This window comes from Neurospora crassa, linkage group III (genome assembly GCF_000182925.2).
Source record: "Neurospora crassa OR74A linkage group III, whole genome shotgun sequence".
In the NCBI taxonomy this organism is placed as follows: domain Eukaryota; kingdom Fungi; phylum Ascomycota; class Sordariomycetes; order Sordariales; family Sordariaceae; genus Neurospora; species Neurospora crassa.
In genome coordinates, this window is record NC_026503.1 from 4,851,711 (window position 1) to 4,870,265 (window position 18,555).

The 18,555-nt window shown below is 44.4% G+C and overlaps 6 protein-coding genes across 6 annotated transcripts; 2 read left to right on the forward strand and 4 right to left on the reverse strand.

The window, feature by feature from the left end:
* Positions 1–5,771: 5,771 nt before the first annotated feature.
* On the forward strand, positions 5,772–6,212 carry NCU08576 (hypothetical protein; the record flags this gene model as incomplete). The annotated part of the gene is made up of 1 exon (XM_957745.1): positions 5,772–6,212. The coding sequence occupies one exon, from the start codon at positions 5,772–5,774 to the stop codon at positions 6,210–6,212; it is 441 nt and encodes a 146-aa protein (XP_962838.1).
* A 1,056-nt stretch (positions 6,213–7,268) lies between these two features.
* On the reverse strand, positions 7,269–8,115 carry NCU08575 (hypothetical protein; the record flags this gene model as incomplete). The annotated part of the gene is made up of 2 exons (XM_957744.1): positions 7,269–7,703; positions 8,047–8,115. 2 exons carry the CDS (start codon positions 8,113–8,115, stop codon positions 7,269–7,271), a joined length of 504 nt encoding a protein of 167 aa, XP_962837.1.
* Positions 8,116–8,921: 806 nt separating this feature from the next.
* Positions 8,922–9,671, reverse strand: NCU16707 (hypothetical protein). Its single transcript, XM_011395769.1, has one exon. It carries the CDS (start codon positions 9,575–9,577, stop codon positions 9,182–9,184), a length of 396 nt encoding a protein of 131 aa, XP_011394071.1. The 5' UTR covers positions 9,578–9,671; the 3' UTR covers positions 8,922–9,181.
* A 161-nt stretch (positions 9,672–9,832) lies between these two features.
* On the reverse strand, positions 9,833–10,528 carry NCU08574 (hypothetical protein; the record flags this gene model as incomplete). Its single annotated transcript, XM_957743.3, has 2 exons — positions 9,833–10,375; positions 10,448–10,528. 2 exons carry the CDS (start codon positions 10,526–10,528, stop codon positions 9,833–9,835), a joined length of 624 nt encoding a protein of 207 aa, XP_962836.3.
* A 688-nt stretch (positions 10,529–11,216) lies between these two features.
* On the forward strand, positions 11,217–12,339 carry NCU08573 (hypothetical protein; the record flags this gene model as incomplete). Its single annotated transcript, XM_957742.1, has 3 exons — positions 11,217–11,375; positions 11,893–12,060; positions 12,271–12,339. 3 exons carry the CDS (start codon positions 11,217–11,219, stop codon positions 12,337–12,339), a joined length of 396 nt encoding a protein of 131 aa, XP_962835.1.
* Positions 12,340–17,276: 4,937 nt separating this feature from the next.
* On the reverse strand, positions 17,277–18,230 carry NCU08572 (hypothetical protein; the record flags this gene model as incomplete). Its single annotated transcript, XM_957741.1, has 1 exon — positions 17,277–18,230. One exon carries the CDS (start codon positions 18,228–18,230, stop codon positions 17,277–17,279), a length of 954 nt encoding a protein of 317 aa, XP_962834.1.
* Between the last annotated feature and the right edge of the window lie 325 nt (positions 18,231–18,555).

The window sequence follows — 18,555 nt, forward strand, 5'->3', positions numbered from 1 at the left end:
TCGAAGACGGTATTAAAAGTCCGGCTATTTTTCCCGGCGATTAAATATACTACTATTATATATCCGAGTCTATCAATAATACTTACCCTCTATTATATAATAATATTCTAAATAATAAAATATCCTAAAAAGGTTACTTTAATTGTATATATAATATTAGCTTTAACTACCGTAAAAGACTATATATAACTATTAAAGACTAGCTATATTTATAAATCCAAGAGGCTCACTAATAAGGAACTACCGTACTTAAAAGTATTATATTCGTACTAGCGTATAATAATTAGGAATTAGTCTTAATATCTATATTAATTTATATACCTAAAATAAAAGTATATATATAATTAAATATATATATTAACCGGTATTTTAGCGAAGAGTAAAATAACCCGGGTATTATTCCTACTACTACTAAACCCCAAATTGGTAATTAAAAACTAAAGAAAATACTAGTACCGTTCCCGAAATATACTACGCCAATATTTAGAGAACCGTAGGATAAAGAATATACGTACTATATAGTCCGCCGTATAATTAGAATTTCGCCGGTAAATAATACGCGTTGTATTATACTATTGTACTATACCCAACTATTACAGACTGAATTAAAATTCGATAAATAGGGCTGAAAGGAGTTCGAGGAATAAGACTAAAACCGCGAAGGTAATATACGCATTATTTCATTCCTACACCTTAATTTTATTAATAGGTTTAATATATTCCGCAATTCGTATCGTATATTAATAGGGTTCTATTTTATACCGGCGGGCTTACTAACTAAGGAATACGCGCAACCTAATAGTATTTTTCCCCTTTTACTTAGCCTATATAAATACAACTTCAAAAATATTACTAAAACCCTTAAAACTATAACCTAAATAAATATAGGTATAATAATCGAAGTAAACAGGGAAAATAGACCAAAATAAGTACGCCTATATACATTTCTACTATATTATATTAATAATATACTATAGTAAACTAAAAATTGTAAATTCAAAAAACTACGTACTATTAAATTCTATCGATACTACTTTACATTCTCTACAAAGCATAGACCAATTAGTAACAATAGCGAGCGGGATCTAAATATATAAATTAACTTCGATATTATTACCTATAGAAGGTTTTACTACTAAATTAATAAAATATAATAATTTATAATAGTAATAGTAGAGGATATAAATTAAGGCGAGGTAAATCGGTATAATCGCTAATAGGGTATTAAAAATCTACACCCTATATTAGCAAACTTATTACTTACATTAGATATTATTATAAGTTGCCCACTAGATCTAGGATATTCAGAATATAATAATATTATTAATTTAATACATTTCCTTTTCAAGAATTATATTCTTAATTCTATTAGTAGAATACAATACGCAATTCGTCTACAATCATAGCCTTTTCCACCTAGCTAATAAAAGTTATACTTACCTCTCAAATATTTAACTAACTACTTATTATTAAAGTATACTAAATAAATAATAATCATCCCAGCCATACTATTACACTAGCTATATAGAAACTATATAAGCGTACGGTTCTATATTAAAGTAGAAGCTAAAAGTCTAAATCTAATTGAAATTATAATCGAAATAATAGTTATACTAGTTAAAAATACTATATTATTAATAGGGTATAATATACTAAAGAAAGATCGGTAGCAAATCGATAAATTATTATTACGTATACGTTATTTATTTAACCAATTATATATTTTCGTATATAAATTAACGTCTAAGGGATCCGTTACATTGAATACTAAATCGGCATCGGCTCCGAATATTAATAATATATTGCCGGTAAATACTATAAACCCAATTAATACTCCACTAGCTATAGAAGTAGAAGTAAAGGCAAGTAACAAAGATATAGCTAATAAATAGATTAAAGGGAGGTAATCGTATATTAAGGATATTTACCGCCCTAATATCTATATTATAATATATTACCCAAACTTTATAGAGGAGTATACTATACCGGTTAACCTCAATACATTAATAGGAAAAAACCTATATAAGTACATTTAATAATTACTATATAAATTCGAGGGTTATATATAGTAGGGTTATCTATATAGCGGGACGGCTATATAATTGAGTAGATTAATAAATTAAAACTAAAATCTAAATTAAAATCGGATTTTAGTTCGAGCCAGCCAATTTAAATTCTAGGAACCGGCTGTACCTTCGTACCCTTATATAATATCCTCTGTCCAATACCATAATTAAAACCGCAAATATATAATATAAAGACCGAGAAAAAATAGTATTCCTAAATACCTTACTACCTACAAAACTAATTACTAATAATTTAGTACGCTAGATATTTCAAGATTCGAGTCTACAAAACCAACTACTCTAATATTAAAAAGGTGCTATTAATAAAGTCTAATTTCAGTGAAATAATATAATTTATTCTACAAAATACATTTAAATATAATAATTTAAAGTTAACGAACGATATAATAAACTTCTACCGATAATACCCTTCCTTATTCAATAGGGTTCTATTAAGAGAGGACTGTAGCGCAATTAAGGATAGGGAGTAAAGGAACCTCAATAAGGAACTATACGAAATTTCGGCCAGCTAACGACTAAAATTAGCGAATACTATAGACTATATATTACTATACGCTATTAATCGAATTAATAAAAATAAAGTGGTTGTAATATATACTATTAATGAAGGTAAGCGATTACTCTAGCGTATAACCTTCGAATATACTTTAGTACTATAGTAAAGACTATATATACGAACCTACTAGAATGAATATAACGCACCTTCAACCTTCTCCCTATTGTTAATAGAGAATAAAGCCTTCCAATAGTCCTACAAATTCGCGTTCACAGACAAGTACGTACCCCCCACCACCAACGATTACTAGAATCAATAAAAGTAATATATATATTAGAGATATAGTGATGGTAATAGGCATTTGCTCGATTTTAAAACTATTTCCGACTTCAACTATTAGTTCCTATACAATTCTTATAAATTCATTAGATTATTTACCAAAAATAAAAATAGTATATAATTCTATATATTTAAGAGGTATTTTGATTGTTAAGGGATTATACGCTATTGAAATAACTATCGTCTAAAAACTAGCATCTTTATCGGCTAAAATCCTATAGAAACGATATAGATTTTCGATATTAATTTCGTAGGAAACTTCTATAACGCGTATTTATACAATTAACAATTAGCCGCCGAGAATAATTGTATTAAAGTACTACAATCAACCACTAATATTAACTTAACGGCGTATATAATACGCGATATACTACAAATAGCCGAAGATAATAACGATAATTCCCAAATGCAATATATAATATATACTATTATTATTACTTCCTACAGCTATAATATTAATATATTCAGTACTATATTACCTAACAATCTACTAATATATTTATACTATATAAGGCTTCAAACAACCGATTTACATTTAAATAGGGTAACTATATCTAATATAAATTTAGGAGTAGAAAAACCCAATTTAGCCGTATTAACCATATCTTTACATACAATATCCAGGACAATCGATTTATCTTTATTATTATTAACCGCATTAAATATAACAAATAATAACACCTACTTCTAAATCTTAAATTTATAGAAGAGGAAGACGAACCTATTATTATTAATATTAACGCTATAAGCCTAGTATATTTATATATAATTCGCATAACTAGAGTAAGACTTATTTAGGTTGACTAGGATATTTATACCCTTTAGCGACAACCGGTATTAATTATTTAACACCTTCAACAGCCTACTCGCCTAATAATATAATATTACCTTAATATATTTATATTTATAATAATATCCCTAAATATAATAAATACTTATATAGGAACTATTAGTATTTAGTATTTCGTCTATAAATTCTACGTTCAATTATAATATATTATACTAACTTCTCAATATATACACCTTATACAGCGATTAATACAAACAATATAAGTAATATCCTTAAACTAATAGTTATAGCCGTACTCTATACTATTTACTATAAATCCAAACTATATATATACAAACCACCTTTTTAATATTAACCGTATAATAGGTAGGCGAAACGTACAAGAAATAGTACTTCGCCATATACATACTAATACACACTATCCTACATACCTATATTAATATTCTACCCCATACTACTAAATAGGTATAGATCACAGCATTAATATAAAGACGTACAAGTAACGATACTACCGGACCTTCAATCCAATATCTAAACCGTACGGCCGGACTAAGAATATATACCTATAATTATTAGAATCTAATAATCTTTCATCTCAACTTAGTATTTCAAACGGAATTGCGGAATAATACCCCGGTTAATCGTATACTAATACCCGCACTAATTAATTAAAAGTAACTTCCAATTGCAATATATTTACAATACTAATATATTAATACCTACTAATCGTATAAATTGCACAGGTTCACACATATCGCATACCTAATTAAAATAAATAAAACTCAATTAAACTCCTCTATAGCACGCAACTTAAATAAATCTAATAATAATTTCTTTCTTTTTTATTATTTTCCTTTATTCTATTTTATAATATAACTATTTCGGTAAATTAACAATAATCAATACACTATATACAATTATCGTAATAACTTTAATTGCATATATAAATAAATATAAACGTAGGCTTATTCCTAAATCCGATATACAACTGTACGACTGTACGTCGGTCGGGTATAAGCATTTCAATTAATATACGACCGTACCCGTATAGCCGGGCAGCCGTACGAAACTAACCGCTAGCGTAGTCTATATATAGAAGCGTAGCCGCGGGCGTAAATTAGGGGCGCGGTTCAAAAGCGCAACCGCTAGCGTAGTCCGTACATAGAAACGCAACCGCGGGCGTAAATTAGGAGCACAGTTCAGAAGTACAACCACTAGCGTAATCCGTACGTAGGATTAGAGTCGCGGTCGGGGTTCGGGGTTCAGACGGAATATAAAATACTAAATAAAATACCTATACCTACAACTATAAACGTAACGACCCGCCTCCTATCCATATATATAGTCCGTATACCCGTATTATCGTATTCCCGCACCAGACCAGCGGTTCCAACGCTCGCTTCAACGGCCCAGCGCCTAAGAACCGGAACCCAGAATTCTAACTAATCAAGAGCCTCCCTCAGACTAATAAGGCTTATAGAATCAATATAGCTTATTGTATCAATATTACTTGCTGTATATAGTATACCTCAATATGCATCAAGGCTTGTAGCTTTTGATAAGCCCTGTCGCGCTCCCTATATTACCGCTGCGGAACACTCTTCTCCCTTCCATTCCATAGTGCACCCTCCCAATCTGCTACCATCCGTCTTCATCTCTATTCTCCAACAATCCGTTGTGTTCTAATCTCACTCCGGCATCTGCCAGCCTCAAATGTTATTTTGGGATGAAGGGAACCTACAATCAAACTTCAAGGTTGACCGGAAAACCTGTCGACCTTGGAGTGGATGGGTGAATGTGCAGTGGAGGAATGCAGTATCTTGATATCTGAAGGGTGGCATTGTACTGGAACACTCTATAAATCGCGCCTCTCCTGTGCTCCCTTGGCGCCGCTAAACCTGTTTCCCACCTCTCCTCGTGCTCTTCCTAGCTGCATCTTCAGATACTTAGAAGATTGGAGCACCGTTCAAGCATCGCCCTTCCTAGAGGTAGAGGTAGGTAATCCTCGCGAAAGACCCAGTAAAAACGTCCTCATTCCTAACTCGACCCTCACAGCGCCATGGAACCAGATCAGCCCCAGCCTCCTGCTGACAGCGATCTCGCCGCTCCCAACACTCATCCGCTTGAGGGACAAGAGCTTTATAGGGCCATTCTCAGGACCATTTCCCTCGCAGATCACTGCGCTTTGGCTCGGTCCATGCTACAATTTCCGCACGACCTTTCTGATGAGGACCAGATGCGGCACCTCCAGGCATGTGCAGTCTTCACTGCTGAGAATATGGCCGCTCTGGAGTTGGAAGTCAACAAGCCGGTCAAAGTGACAAAGTATCAGTCAGCTGTCGGGTTTCTGAGACACTTCGCGCTCGGTAGCAGACCGGATATTGCATACGTCGTCTCCGTACTTGGTAGGGACGCGAGCAATCCCACCAGAGAGACATTTCTTCATCATCTTTCCGGTCTCAAAGCTACGTTTAACTACATCAAGGGCCCCTCAGCCTAGCGTTGGAGTTGTCGGAAGATCTAAGCGATCTATACCTGAGCGTGTATGATACCTAATAAAAACCTTGATATCAGCAGCAGTATTCGAACGCAGGGCCTTTCTTCCCACCAGCAACCTGGTCGAGAGGAAGCATGATGGAACGAACTGGCCTTGAGTCACTTGGCACATGTACATCTAGCTCAAGTTCAGCAGCTGCTTGTTCAAAGATTCCCCCACAATGGCAACTCCCATCCTTGAACATGAACAGATCCCGTCTTCGAATGTTGTTCTTTCGCCCGTGATATAATCTTGGTTATCTGATGAGGTTTACCATCGTGCAGTTCGGCTCCCTTCAGTTTGAACTTTCTTAGTGTCTCTGCCGCATGGAGTTTTGAGGTTGCCAGGTTCAAGGTCGATCGGACAACCTGACGAGCGAATGGGTGAAGATGACAGCACATTTTCCTCAATGTAATGATTTGTTGGGGCTACGAACCTGGAATGCACCCTATAAAGTATACCTCTCCTGTACTCAGCTCGACATTCGATTTTATCACCACTCGGGATTGTCTAGAACGCATTCTGGGCAAATTGAAACAACAAAACACTCGTCATATCACACGGAAATTATATTTGTCGTCATATCAACAACAATCAAATGTCGCCCTGGCACCATACCAGAAGGTCACCGGCGCTCGCCCGCACTCTCCAGCACCCAGCCCTCTTCCTAGCTCGGTCCATCACCGTATCGAGCGCCAACATGTCCCTTCAGCCGTCGACAAAGCCGTCGCCACCAGACGGCAGGCCAGCTTCGACCATCACCTTGGCGACGACATCCTGGCTATTCTCACCCCTGAGCATGCCAACCCAGGGGCAGTCAATCATCAGACGGCGACTCCAAATCGTCACCGGGCCACCGCATGGGCTAACCCTCCGCAGAGGTTGACCGCGAATGCCCTGAGGATGTTGGATTTGCCCACCTCTACTGTCCCATCCCCGACGGCATCGGCCCAGGACATGGAGTCTTCTGTCAAATCTGACTCTGTCACTTCATTCTCTTCCGATGTTGACGCCATAAACTCAGATTCCGACTCTCGCGGTTCCGCATCTGACGATTCTGCCAGTGCTGCTTCCGTTTCCGAAGGCGACAACCTTGGCAGCGACCCAGTGGTTGCTGTACCACCTCTCATCTGGACGCGCAGCGATGTTTGCAGTCTCGAAGACTGCAGAGTCCTGGCCTAGCAGCCCGGGGCCCGCACGTGCTTCGAGCATTTGCCCACCAAACTGAGCAGGGCAAAGAAGGATTGGATCGGGTCCCTCCAAGCCCAAGGTGTCTACGTTTGTGTGAGGCGCTACGACGCGCCGGTTGGCACTGCAAACACCCTTTGCCACGCGTGTGACCAGCGCGGCAGAAAGGCGGTTGAGGACTGGACCAGATATTGGGCTTCGGTTCTTGCCTGGGTTGAGGAAACTAAGAGTCAGGAGCAGGACGGCCATCCGCAGTGGATGGGTACCCTGAGTATGTTGGAAGAGCAGGGATTGTAGGCTGGAGACGGTTATGGTCATGCCGCCGTACAGATCGAGGGCGTTGATCCGGAGTAAAAGTGCCAGGTGGTCACAGTCTCGTCAACAGCGGCCAGCCTCCACTGGTCGATCCTCCCACTAAGCAGTCCGACGGAGACCCCCGACAAGAGCAGCTTGATAACCCATCAGGAGGTCTGGTTTTGAGAAGATACGTACCTAGAGGTGAGAGAACTAATTCAGCGGAAATCAAGGAGAAGGGTTGCCAGGGCGGATGGGATTTGGAGGATTGAACAATCGCTGAACGATTGGGAAATGGCTTCTCAAAGGGACGTACCTCCAAGTTGGCAGATATTGCAGACATGGAACGATCTCGGGCTGATTGCTCTGAGGCAAGAGCAGCCATGGCTTTCTCTCCTTGTTTGTAGAGATACCTTCCCTTCTTGCTTCTCAATCGCAACTCCCTTTCTTCCATACCTAATCTCTGACCTCGAGTGTTCGTTGTTTCCTTGAAAGTGTCCGACGTGACATCACCAAACGAGAATCTTTCTACCTCGGACGAGGTTTGTGATTCTTGACTTATTGTCGCAAATGAGTTGTTTTCGACTCCAAAACTGGAGATCCCAACCCATTCAGTGCGATGGCCGATGTCTTGGTCGAGTTTGGAGATGTCCAGAGTCAAAACAAGAGACCTCTCCCCAAGGGAAGCAGATATCGACTTGTCTTGTGGACAACTACCCTACAGTAGTACGTTTTCCTGCAAGACACGCAGAATCGGAGGAAGTTCGGAACTTGAAGCTCAGGGTCACAACACTCTTTCCCTGTTAGGTCAAGACATGACCTCACAGGTATAGCAAACTCACATGTGCAGTACATGTCAAGTGGAAGGCAAGCAGTTCCCTCCGACTGGACCCGCAGTTGTCCAGAACCACAACTTTCAGAAAATGTTCCATTTGGATCAGGGGAACTCCCTCGGTCACATGCTCATCAGCCCCGGGAGTGGAAAGCCTTACACCAAGCCGACAAGCCTTCGAAGTACAGGAGCCCTTCTCTTTGGTAGTTCCATCCGCACAATGCAAGATGGACAGAAGATAGACGTCTCTAGCAGCATCCAGAACACTCACCTGATACGGTGTCTTTGGGATCTTGCCAGTTGAAAGAAAATGTTCACATAAAGTTTCAGCCTCTGGGACTTGAGAATTCGAAATTTGTAGGTAGAGACAATGCTGCTTGAGTTTAATGTTTCCACCGTCGATTCTGACGAGGGTTCATGTATACTACATCTTCGGGTCATGTCTTTCAGCATAAACGCTATTGAGGATCTCGCTTGTTTCCTGAAATGAACAACATCTTTCTTCCGCCTGAAGCCGTGTATCTTCTTTTTGGTTTTTTTCCTCGTTTTCGTTCATGTCCAGTGCATACACTTCCCTCACTCGAGCGATCCCCAAACGTCCGTGTATCTCTTGCATTTTCTACCATAAACCATCTCCAACAAAGTCGTTGTACCCTTGATCTTGGTCCTCGCTTTGTTGTGCTGAACTGGATGAGTAGGCAGGAATGCCAGAACTCGAGGATGCGTTGTCAGAAGGGTCATGGGCTAGAGTGGGTGCGGGTTGATGGCCAAACGAGTTAAATGGGCTGTAGAAACTGTCCTGAAAGTTGAAGGGCAGACCACCATTCCCTGACACAAAGGAGGAACCATTGATTGAATATCCAATCGTGTGAGAGGGTTGAAAATCATTAGGGCCGGAGCCGATGTTGCTCGAAGGCTGGATCTGCGGAATCGATGGCATTGTGACTGGAGTACTTGAACTGCCGATACCCAAAGTATGGCAATGGCAAATGCTGGGATCGTATGGATAGATCATGACCCCTCCATTGTTGACACTGTTCGATTTTGGCGCCTCATCAACACCATTTCTTCGAGCGGCATTCTTGGATTTTGGTTGATTTTCCTTGAGACGACACCGTTGACAATGTTGGCTAGGGCCGCTGACATGCCCCGTATGACAACGGGTGCAACACCAGATCCCCAACGCGTGGAGCGCATTAATCTCTTTGATGGCGAATTTGCCTATACGAAAACCGCCGCTATGGGACGAACAGCGCTTCGCGCCCGGCTGCTAGACGAGGGCCATACAGCCGCCCCTGCCATGAGGTCCATTGCATGTCTCCTGGGAAACGATAGGAGGCCCAACTTGAACTCTGCGAGGGGATTGATTACTGGTACTGCTTTGAGCGATAGAATGACCAGCAGAAGAGGCGACTGATTGCGAAAGATGACCTAGTGTAGCCGGACCAAGGGCCTCAGGCGCGACAACAGCCTGGTGGGAGGCAGAGGCAGTTGACATGGATGAAACACTAATGTTCTTGTAGCCACGGTCGTGATCTATGACTATTCGATTAAACATCTCATGGATATTCGGGAATTGGCTTGAATGGGCGACTAGCTCTTCGTAGGTTCCGGGGAGAGCGCCGTTCTCTATTGCTTGCAACTCCTCAGGCGTCAAAGGTTCCTGCAACAATCTCTCACGTATGGCGCTGTATTCCAAGTCGGTCATAACGGTATCAGACGGTCCAGGATCGGGAACGTCCGACGAGTTCGGAGTCAGGTCGTTATTGAAGCCGTAGCCATTGTTTGCAGCTCGCCCTGGAGTTGTGTGGTGCTGGAAAGAAGTTGAGATAATGTTAGCTTACGCTCATGACAACTTGCATGAAGCTAATGTGGGAGATTTTACCTCTACGTACTGAACTTCTGAAGGACTCTGGTCCGCATTCTCAGCAGGTCGTCGACTTCCGGAGGACTTGTTTGTTTCCATGACGTTCTTTTCTAGCAGCTGCTGGAGGAACTGTGGTGTAGACGGTGATAAGAAAAGTGATACCTCCCGAAGCGGGAAACCCTGAGTCACAACAAGCGTTGTTTAACAGACAATCAATGTTTAGAAAACAGTAACTGTTTTCCAGACATTGATTGTCTTCCAAACATTGATTGTCTTCCAAGCCCCTAGAAGTCAAAAGTATAAGGTTTAGTATAGGGTATAACCTTCTATACTTTAGTAGCCTTAATAGTAGCCTTTTAAGGTGAAGGCTAAGGCTAGTATTAGAACTTGAAAGGTCTTCCGGAATAGCTTCAAAAAGTTGGTCACAAACGGGAATCGAACAAAGGTCACGAAGATGGAAGATTAAAATAAATGAAGAACTACTTCATTAACCGCTTAGCTACTGAGCCAATTGGTAATTTCTGGAGGAAAAGTCTAGTTCTTTCCATTAATAAAGGTCGCGGGGGGGGGAAAGGAAGGTAGGACTTTGAGACTTTGAAAAATTTTGAAATTCGGACCCGACCTAGCCCCAAAACCAGGCCACTGTATTATAGCGCTTACCCCCTATAAGAAACATGCATTGTTTTTTAAACATTAATTGTAGTTATTGTTCAACAACTACAACGCATGTCTCGAAACAGATTTTCCCACTACGGTCCGTTGAAAAGTGAAAAAAAAGGGAAAGAACATGAACGATCCGGTTACAGATGACAGCAATGAGCAGAGAAACAAGAAGCAAAAGATTGGGTTCGTGTTGGCCTTTTGTTGTTTGATCTCAAGATGGGTGATTCTTGCCTTTACGACGGTTCTACACCTGGAGGTTCCTTTTCGCCGGTGGAAAGCCCATGTAAGGTACTCTACACATCTCGTTGTTCTTTCACGACAAAAGCCAGTCCCCGACCTAGTCTTTCCTACCTGCCTAGAGGTTTATAACTACCTTATGTTTCTATTCTTGCTATAAGTTCACTTTCCCATCCTTGTTGTTTGGAAAGAGAAGCAACGAACAAGAGCCATGCGTTATTTTCTTTCCTGTCGCACAATACCCCGGCGTCTGAAGAATATCGAAGCACCCTGAGTTTTGCCCATCATCCCAACCATGGGGTCAGCCTCAAGGTCACGGATTTACCGAATCGAGGCTGTTGGTTATGTCCGATTATTTGCTTTTTTCCAAGAACTCCCTTCAAAACATTCAAGTCGCCATCATGTCGTCCGATTATCTGACAGTCAGGTTGACTAGGTCATTCGTTCGCATGTTTTGCGCAACGATGTTTACGAGTGAAGGAAGACGGCCGATCCGGATGCTCCAGCCTCCTCCATTCATAACTATATATTCTCCCCAATCAACACTGCCTACCAAGTGGCAGCATTCTTCAGGATATCGTTACGGCCTTGGACTCAGGAAGAGATCGAGGACCACGGCTCTTGAGCAAACGAGAAAAATCCATCAACATGTCTTCTCCCACCAAGGAAATCCCCCGTCCATGGTCGGACCCCCTCCACCGCTCCCTGTTTTCGACGTGCGGGGAGTCAGAGTACGTTGAGGGCTTATGCCTTCCTCAGCTTCAACGCAGTCAAGATCGTATGTCTGCAGTCTGTATCAACCACAAAAAGGAGAGTGGTATCGACGCCTCATCTAGACTCTTCAACGATACCAAAGTACCGCCGAGCTCCATGCTCGACCCGAATCTCTTGGCTTGAGACCACGACAACACCCATGCAGACGACTTTGGTCTTGACGACAGCACCGGTACCTCTGCACACTGGAGAGTGGCGGCATCACGGAAGGCTCAAGCAACCATCCAGACCTCTAGTGGTATTCTCTGGCCTTGTCTTCTTCCGGATCCCTGATCATTCTGATTTCTCAACCCCTCGATATCGGCTCTTCTGCGCTGGATCCAGGTCTGGCTTTAGGTCAAGCCCTCCTTGCTGACAAGTGCACATGTCTGTCAATGGCTCCAGATTCGGTAGATCCCGCTAAGACCGCAGCCCAGAAGAAACCTCCCATCACTGCGTGCGGGTTGGTTTTTGAGAGGCTGACTTTTGGCGACGACTTCCACGGAAAGCAACATCGAGAGACTCCATAGCGGTGAACGACGCTGACTCCGAGCATGCTGCCAAGTAACGTGGGCAACGAAGCGCAGAACAGAATGGCGCTACGTTGGAATGGTAAGGCAACAGAGGGTTTCCGCTGAGCGTCGAAAATCGATCCAACATTGGACGTTGCGAAAAGGTTTCAACCTCGCTCGGATTGGAAGAGGCAGCCGCCATGTTCTCGTCGTGTCGGTGGAGTCAGGAGTGGAAGAGAGAGTACAGATAGCACCAAGGGAAAAAGCCATTGGCGAACAAATCCTCACCCGCTTCAAGAATGCCATGATTCATTCCCTTTGTGCCTCCGAGGTGTGACGTTTGCGAAGTGGGAAAAATGTCTGATACCTGGCACAGGAGCAAGCGACGGCAGGTGTGATTGGCTGCAGTTACTGCACTATCGATGTTGGCAGCTTTTTCGTGCATCAGGGGATAGTGCATCATCTCAGCTATGCGCCACGGAGACGCGCCGCCCACCCTAGGCTCCACAAAACCGGCAGCTTCCACTTGCCCCAATGCCCCTAACTTGATGTCAACAAAGGAAGGCGACGACAATGCGGATGTTATTGTCAACCATTCTTTCCATCATTCGAAGACAAATGTACCCCATTGTTTGTACTTACTTCCAGCACTGCAGGATTCAAATGTCATGGCTTGGTGCAATCTCGCAGCAGCTGCGATACCTGGCGTACTGTATGCGTACCTCCCCTTGTTCAAGCAGGTGTCAATCCGGATTGCCTCTGCCCAATGTGTACCTGTCTTCATCCTTGAGTCGCATCTTCGTGCAGTTTTCTCGGCCGCCAGGCGCAAAGGAACTAATCCAGCGACTGACTCCCCTTTCTCGTCGCTGTCACTTGCAATCATGTGAGGCGCACTCAGCTCGTATAAGACTGGACACATTGGACACTCTCATTTCTAAACTGATATTTTTTTCGTCATCACCTTACAGAAACAATCTCCTTTGTTTGGCAGATGATTCTCACGCGTAGATCCGCCCTTTGATGTGGACGCGCGGCTACCAGACCCCTGCCGTCAAGATTCGACCCATGGCGCTCCTCAGCTGTGGCATCTACCTAGGTTCTTGATCCAAACCACACTTCTGTCACTCAAGTGATTCGACTACGACCAAAGCCGCTGGAATTTAACTTGCTGCTTTCGGAGCCAACCATGAAAGTGAAAAATTCACCCAACTGCTCGCAAGAAGCCCCTCATTTCGTCCTGCTGCCCTGTTCCTCCTCGATTCTCGGTGGATGAACCCGGCCACGAGCCCATGACGAACCGCAGCGGCTACTTCCATGTTGTTTCCGTTGCTGACTTCTTATTGTCCGTCAAATGCTTGTGGACTCGTCACATTAATTCGTACTCGTTGTGATCGCAACGCCGGAGCCGGAATACGGACTGCTCGTTCGCGCTCGAAGCCTTCGCTACGCTCTCGCTGGGAACATCATACTACCTCCATTGCCCGATGCCTGTCCCTACGATAAAAGTCATGAATCCATATTACAACGGACAAAAAAAGTTTCCCTTGGTATCCGAAGCCCCCAATAACCAAGAGGTTCGAACCAATACTTGATACTCGATGCGTGGAAGCAATGGTCACGTCAAACCGATGATCGTTGATCTTGTCGACAAGAGTCTAGCGTATATATCTTAAGACCAGGTTTGGATGGGTCTGAATACTGTGCGGCAGTCTTTCCCTCCCTGTCTGACATCTTTCCACTCGTCTACATTCACAACACCCTAATGCCACACATGAATTGAACGATCCCTCCGCTCCCCATCACCAGCATTTGGCGACCGCAGATGTTACGATGTCTCGATACAGGACTTGCTCTTTTTTGTCAAGGCAAGGCCTTGCTGTAGCGCCTCGTCCGAAGTCATCTCAAAGGTGGTCAGTGCTTGACTTCCAACTTCAGCTTGGCTACCACCACATGGCAGATACAGCGGGATCAACTCACACAATGGAATCCCTGGCGCGGCAGGAAGCTTCTGTACTGAAAGACCAGATCCCAACTATCAGAGAAAGGAACAGGCTTCCAATTTTTCTTATTTTCCGATGGGCTGTCAGGTCCCCGTCAATAAACGAAATCACGAGTTATCCAGACAGAAGTGGATTGTGACTGGAACTTCCGTCTCATCTCCGTCAAGGAGGCCAGCAACCACACAATAGGAACAATGGGATTTGAATAACGGGGTGGTGAGATCCCAAGATTCCTCGTTGCATCCACTGTCCATGGGCTTTATAATCAAGAACACACGAAACACGTATAAATAGCAGGTCCCGGAGGTCACCTTGACATTTCTCCCGTCACGTTCGCGTCAACACATCGTCGTTATAACCACACAATCTCGAGCGACCCAACTTCTCAAACACCCATCAGTGGTGTTAACTGCCATCACAATCATAGACGAGATCCATGTTGCTCCCAATAGCGAAACTGCTCCTACTACCTCAACCGGCCCCGGCATCGTCGGAGACGTGGAGCCCAACCTGGCCCTTTCTCCCACAGAAGATTACTTCATCCTCGGTCAAAGCATCGACTCCGCCACTATATAGAACCCAACAACAGTGCAATCAACGATTTTCAGACCAACCTGGAGCTCGGCAACAACTTCCATCCCGCCGATCAGCTCCTTACCCCTACCACGCAACCTCCCGCTATTCCGTTTTTTCCTGGCCCGGGTCCGGTTGCGGACACCATCGCAGCTGCGGTCGCTGATGCCGGCTTCAATCTGCAAGACATCTCCACTTGCAAAAAAAAGTCATAAACGGTGGTAACATCTGTGGCTTGCCGGCCTAGCAGCCCGGTACGCACAGATGCTTCGATCATCTGCGTCCCTCTATGAGCCAAGCAAAGCGCGCCCTCGTCAACCAGCGCCTCATGCGGGGCCAGTGGACCTGCTCAGACAGGTACTGACGGGTCGTTGATCAACCGAACACTGTCTGTGCTGCGTGCAAGCATCGTTCTCTGATTTACCGGAGGTCCAGAAATGGTGGGAGTTGTTAACAACTGCGAGGATGGAAGTAGCAACGCCACGTTAAGAGGAATTAGGGACGTTTGGTAACGACATACTATATGTGGAGATATTAGCAAGGGCAAGGACAGCAGCATGAATACGTCCTTACATTGAGGATCGATCAAGGCTTACCTCGAAGTCTTTCATAGTTCGAAGCCGGTCTAGGTTTTGTCGAGAACCGGTCAATATGGTTGAAGACGAGGATCGGAGCAAGTGTGGTTTAGTTTGGAGTTGCAAGCCGCAAAGCTGACCAGCAAAGTTGGCCAGGTCAGGCGCAAAGAATCGGGCGCAGCGAACGCGGCAAGCACGGCAAGCAAGTGGAAGTTGAACGAGACAATAAAAAGATGCACATGAGCATGAGGTGTTGATGGGAGTGGAAACAGCAAGAAGGGGACATGTGCGCAGGGCAGTCAGGTATAGGAGCACCAAGGACCAGAATTGAAGGTCGGGATGTTTCAGTGTATACACCACTCGAGCTGCCATGTATTCGCTGCTCCAGTGTGACCTGTGGCGCGAAAGAAAGGAGAATAGTTACCTAAGATCTGAGTGTTCCGACGATGTGGTGATGCCAGCAAAAGGCACAGGCTCTTGCACCTCCACTTGGCGATGACCCCGATTGTTAGTTGTGCAGTGATGCGTAGCCACCGAATGCTTTTCGAGGGAGGGTTGCTGTATGAGAATCACGACAAATTGGAAAGTACCCCTGAATTGCTTTGACGGTCAGTCGATTTCTTGCTCGCTTGTCACGAAGAGTCGTTTTATGTACCCCGAGTCGCCATTCGTGGACAACCCGAGCCTTCCTGTCGCCATCTTCATCAACTGCACTTGCCTCCATTGCCATCTTGGCGGAGGGATTGACAGAGTGCGTGATGGCTGCTGTGGGGCCTAGGCAAGTCATTCCTTCCCTTGCTTTATGAGTACGAACCAGGCCAAGAAACTTGGTAGTTCCAACAGCAGACAGTTTCGATTTGTGGTCACTCGGCCATCAGGAATGCGGCGGAAGATGTGAGGCTGGAGTCGGCCGGTGTACTCTGATCGAAAAAAGAAGAAAATGATAATTTTCTCGAACCAAAGTTCGCAAGAAGCCAAGGCTTGTTCTCTCCGGTCCGCAACAAAAGACTGTCACGAGGTGCTTTTGGACATCCACCTCCTCTGTTCTCCATATTTTCACAGTCGACGGGAAGGCGCATATGCAAGAACCCAAATGACTTAAATCTCTCGCATAGGGGAGGCTGCATCTGTCAACGGTCATGTGAGCGAAGGCAAGACGGGATTGAGAGAGTGCCGATGTCGGCGGGAAGTTCCTCCGTTCAACGGATTGGTTGTTCGAATTTTCTTCCTCTCCCAACCGGCTTCCACTAAACCATCAACTACTGAACTGCAGTCGATTGGGAGCCCCGACGATTATCTTTCCATTTCCTGGTCAGCTAAGTATCTACACTGCGGCAAAGTCACCTCCAATGAACCCTCCTCCAAACTGTTCCACAGATTGACCTCAACGTCCCGTCGCTGCTTTCCATCCCCTGTTAAGCCTTTCTTCCTCAAGCCTTCGTGTTTGCCATCCATCATCTACGACAACACCCATCCGAAGACCTGCTGCATCAGGCATGATGTCGTCTCCCACCTCCATTCGCACCTCGGCCAATTACTGGCGCTGTTCACCCGTATCATCCGGCGTCAAGGCCGCATTAGCAACTTTGTTGAAGTTGATAGCTAGCCGGTCCACCATAATCTTGACCGCCGTAAGCGTTCTTCCCTGGGCTTTCACAAACTGCGCCAGGTCCTTGACTTCCCTGATGAGCCTTACAGAGTGATCCTCGAAAGAGGTGGCGAGGTCTTTATCCTGGATTTGAAGCTGTGCAAAGTCGGCTTCGAGCTGTGCGGTAGTGTCATTGAGGAGTTCGATTTCCGTCTTCGTGTTCTCGGCGTGCTTGTGGAATTCGGTGGCAAAGTTGTTGAAGTCCTTCCCCATCTTTCGAACCTCGTCCAAGACACTTTCGAGGACGGCACGGGGTCCAGCTGCTACAGGCTTCTCGACGCCAGGGACGGTTACAACGTACGTACATCCCACATCCGTCAACTCATGAGCGTTCATTTGCAACAGGTCCTTGCCGTATTGCCTATAGAGCTCATGCCAGCAAGCCAAGAATTCCCTGGACGCTTCTTCTACTTCTGCAAGCCCAATCTCCCACGAGTTGGGCTGCGCATCGAGATTATAGCAGTGGCCAGCAAGATCAAGGAAGCTCTTCCATAGTCTGCCACTCGTTTCTTCAAAGCCTCTCCCAGGTGGGTAATGAAACTCGACAGCGCGCTTGTCGTTACGACAGTAGTTACACATGATTCCGCTTTCTTCCTCCCCGACGGACACTGCACAAGAAAGCTCTCCAACGAGTTCAAACGCTTGCACTTTGTCGGCGGTAGGTATAAGTTTTCGCAGAGCCTTTCCCACATTGGCAGCCCGGTATGCGCACCGAGGGCAGTGCGGCTCCCGCCATCCGGGTTGACGAGGGTAGTCGGTAATATTTGAGGGGCCTTGGCCGCCTTGCCCTCTTCCACGGCTACCAGCCTGGGAAGGTTGAGAGGGAGTTGGGTTAGACATCTAGACTGGGTGTGCTTGGTGCAATCTGGTAAGTCGTGGTTTGGCCCCTTTCTCCTCTTGGTCCAGACAGGAGTTGTGAACGGGTAACTGACCGGATGGAACGAGTGCTTTATAGGTAGGCAGTTGACAAAGTCCCTTCCCCTGTCAGCAACCCTTTCTCTTCGATATTGGACGCAAAATCTCTGTCCAATTTATGGAAGCTAGCTAACGTCGTTGTTTGTAGCTTCATTCGAATGCCAGATAGCTTGCCACAAAGTGCCCCTTTGTTGGCTGTTGACATCACCAATCACCATTGTATCACGATACACGCAACGTCTGTTGGTTG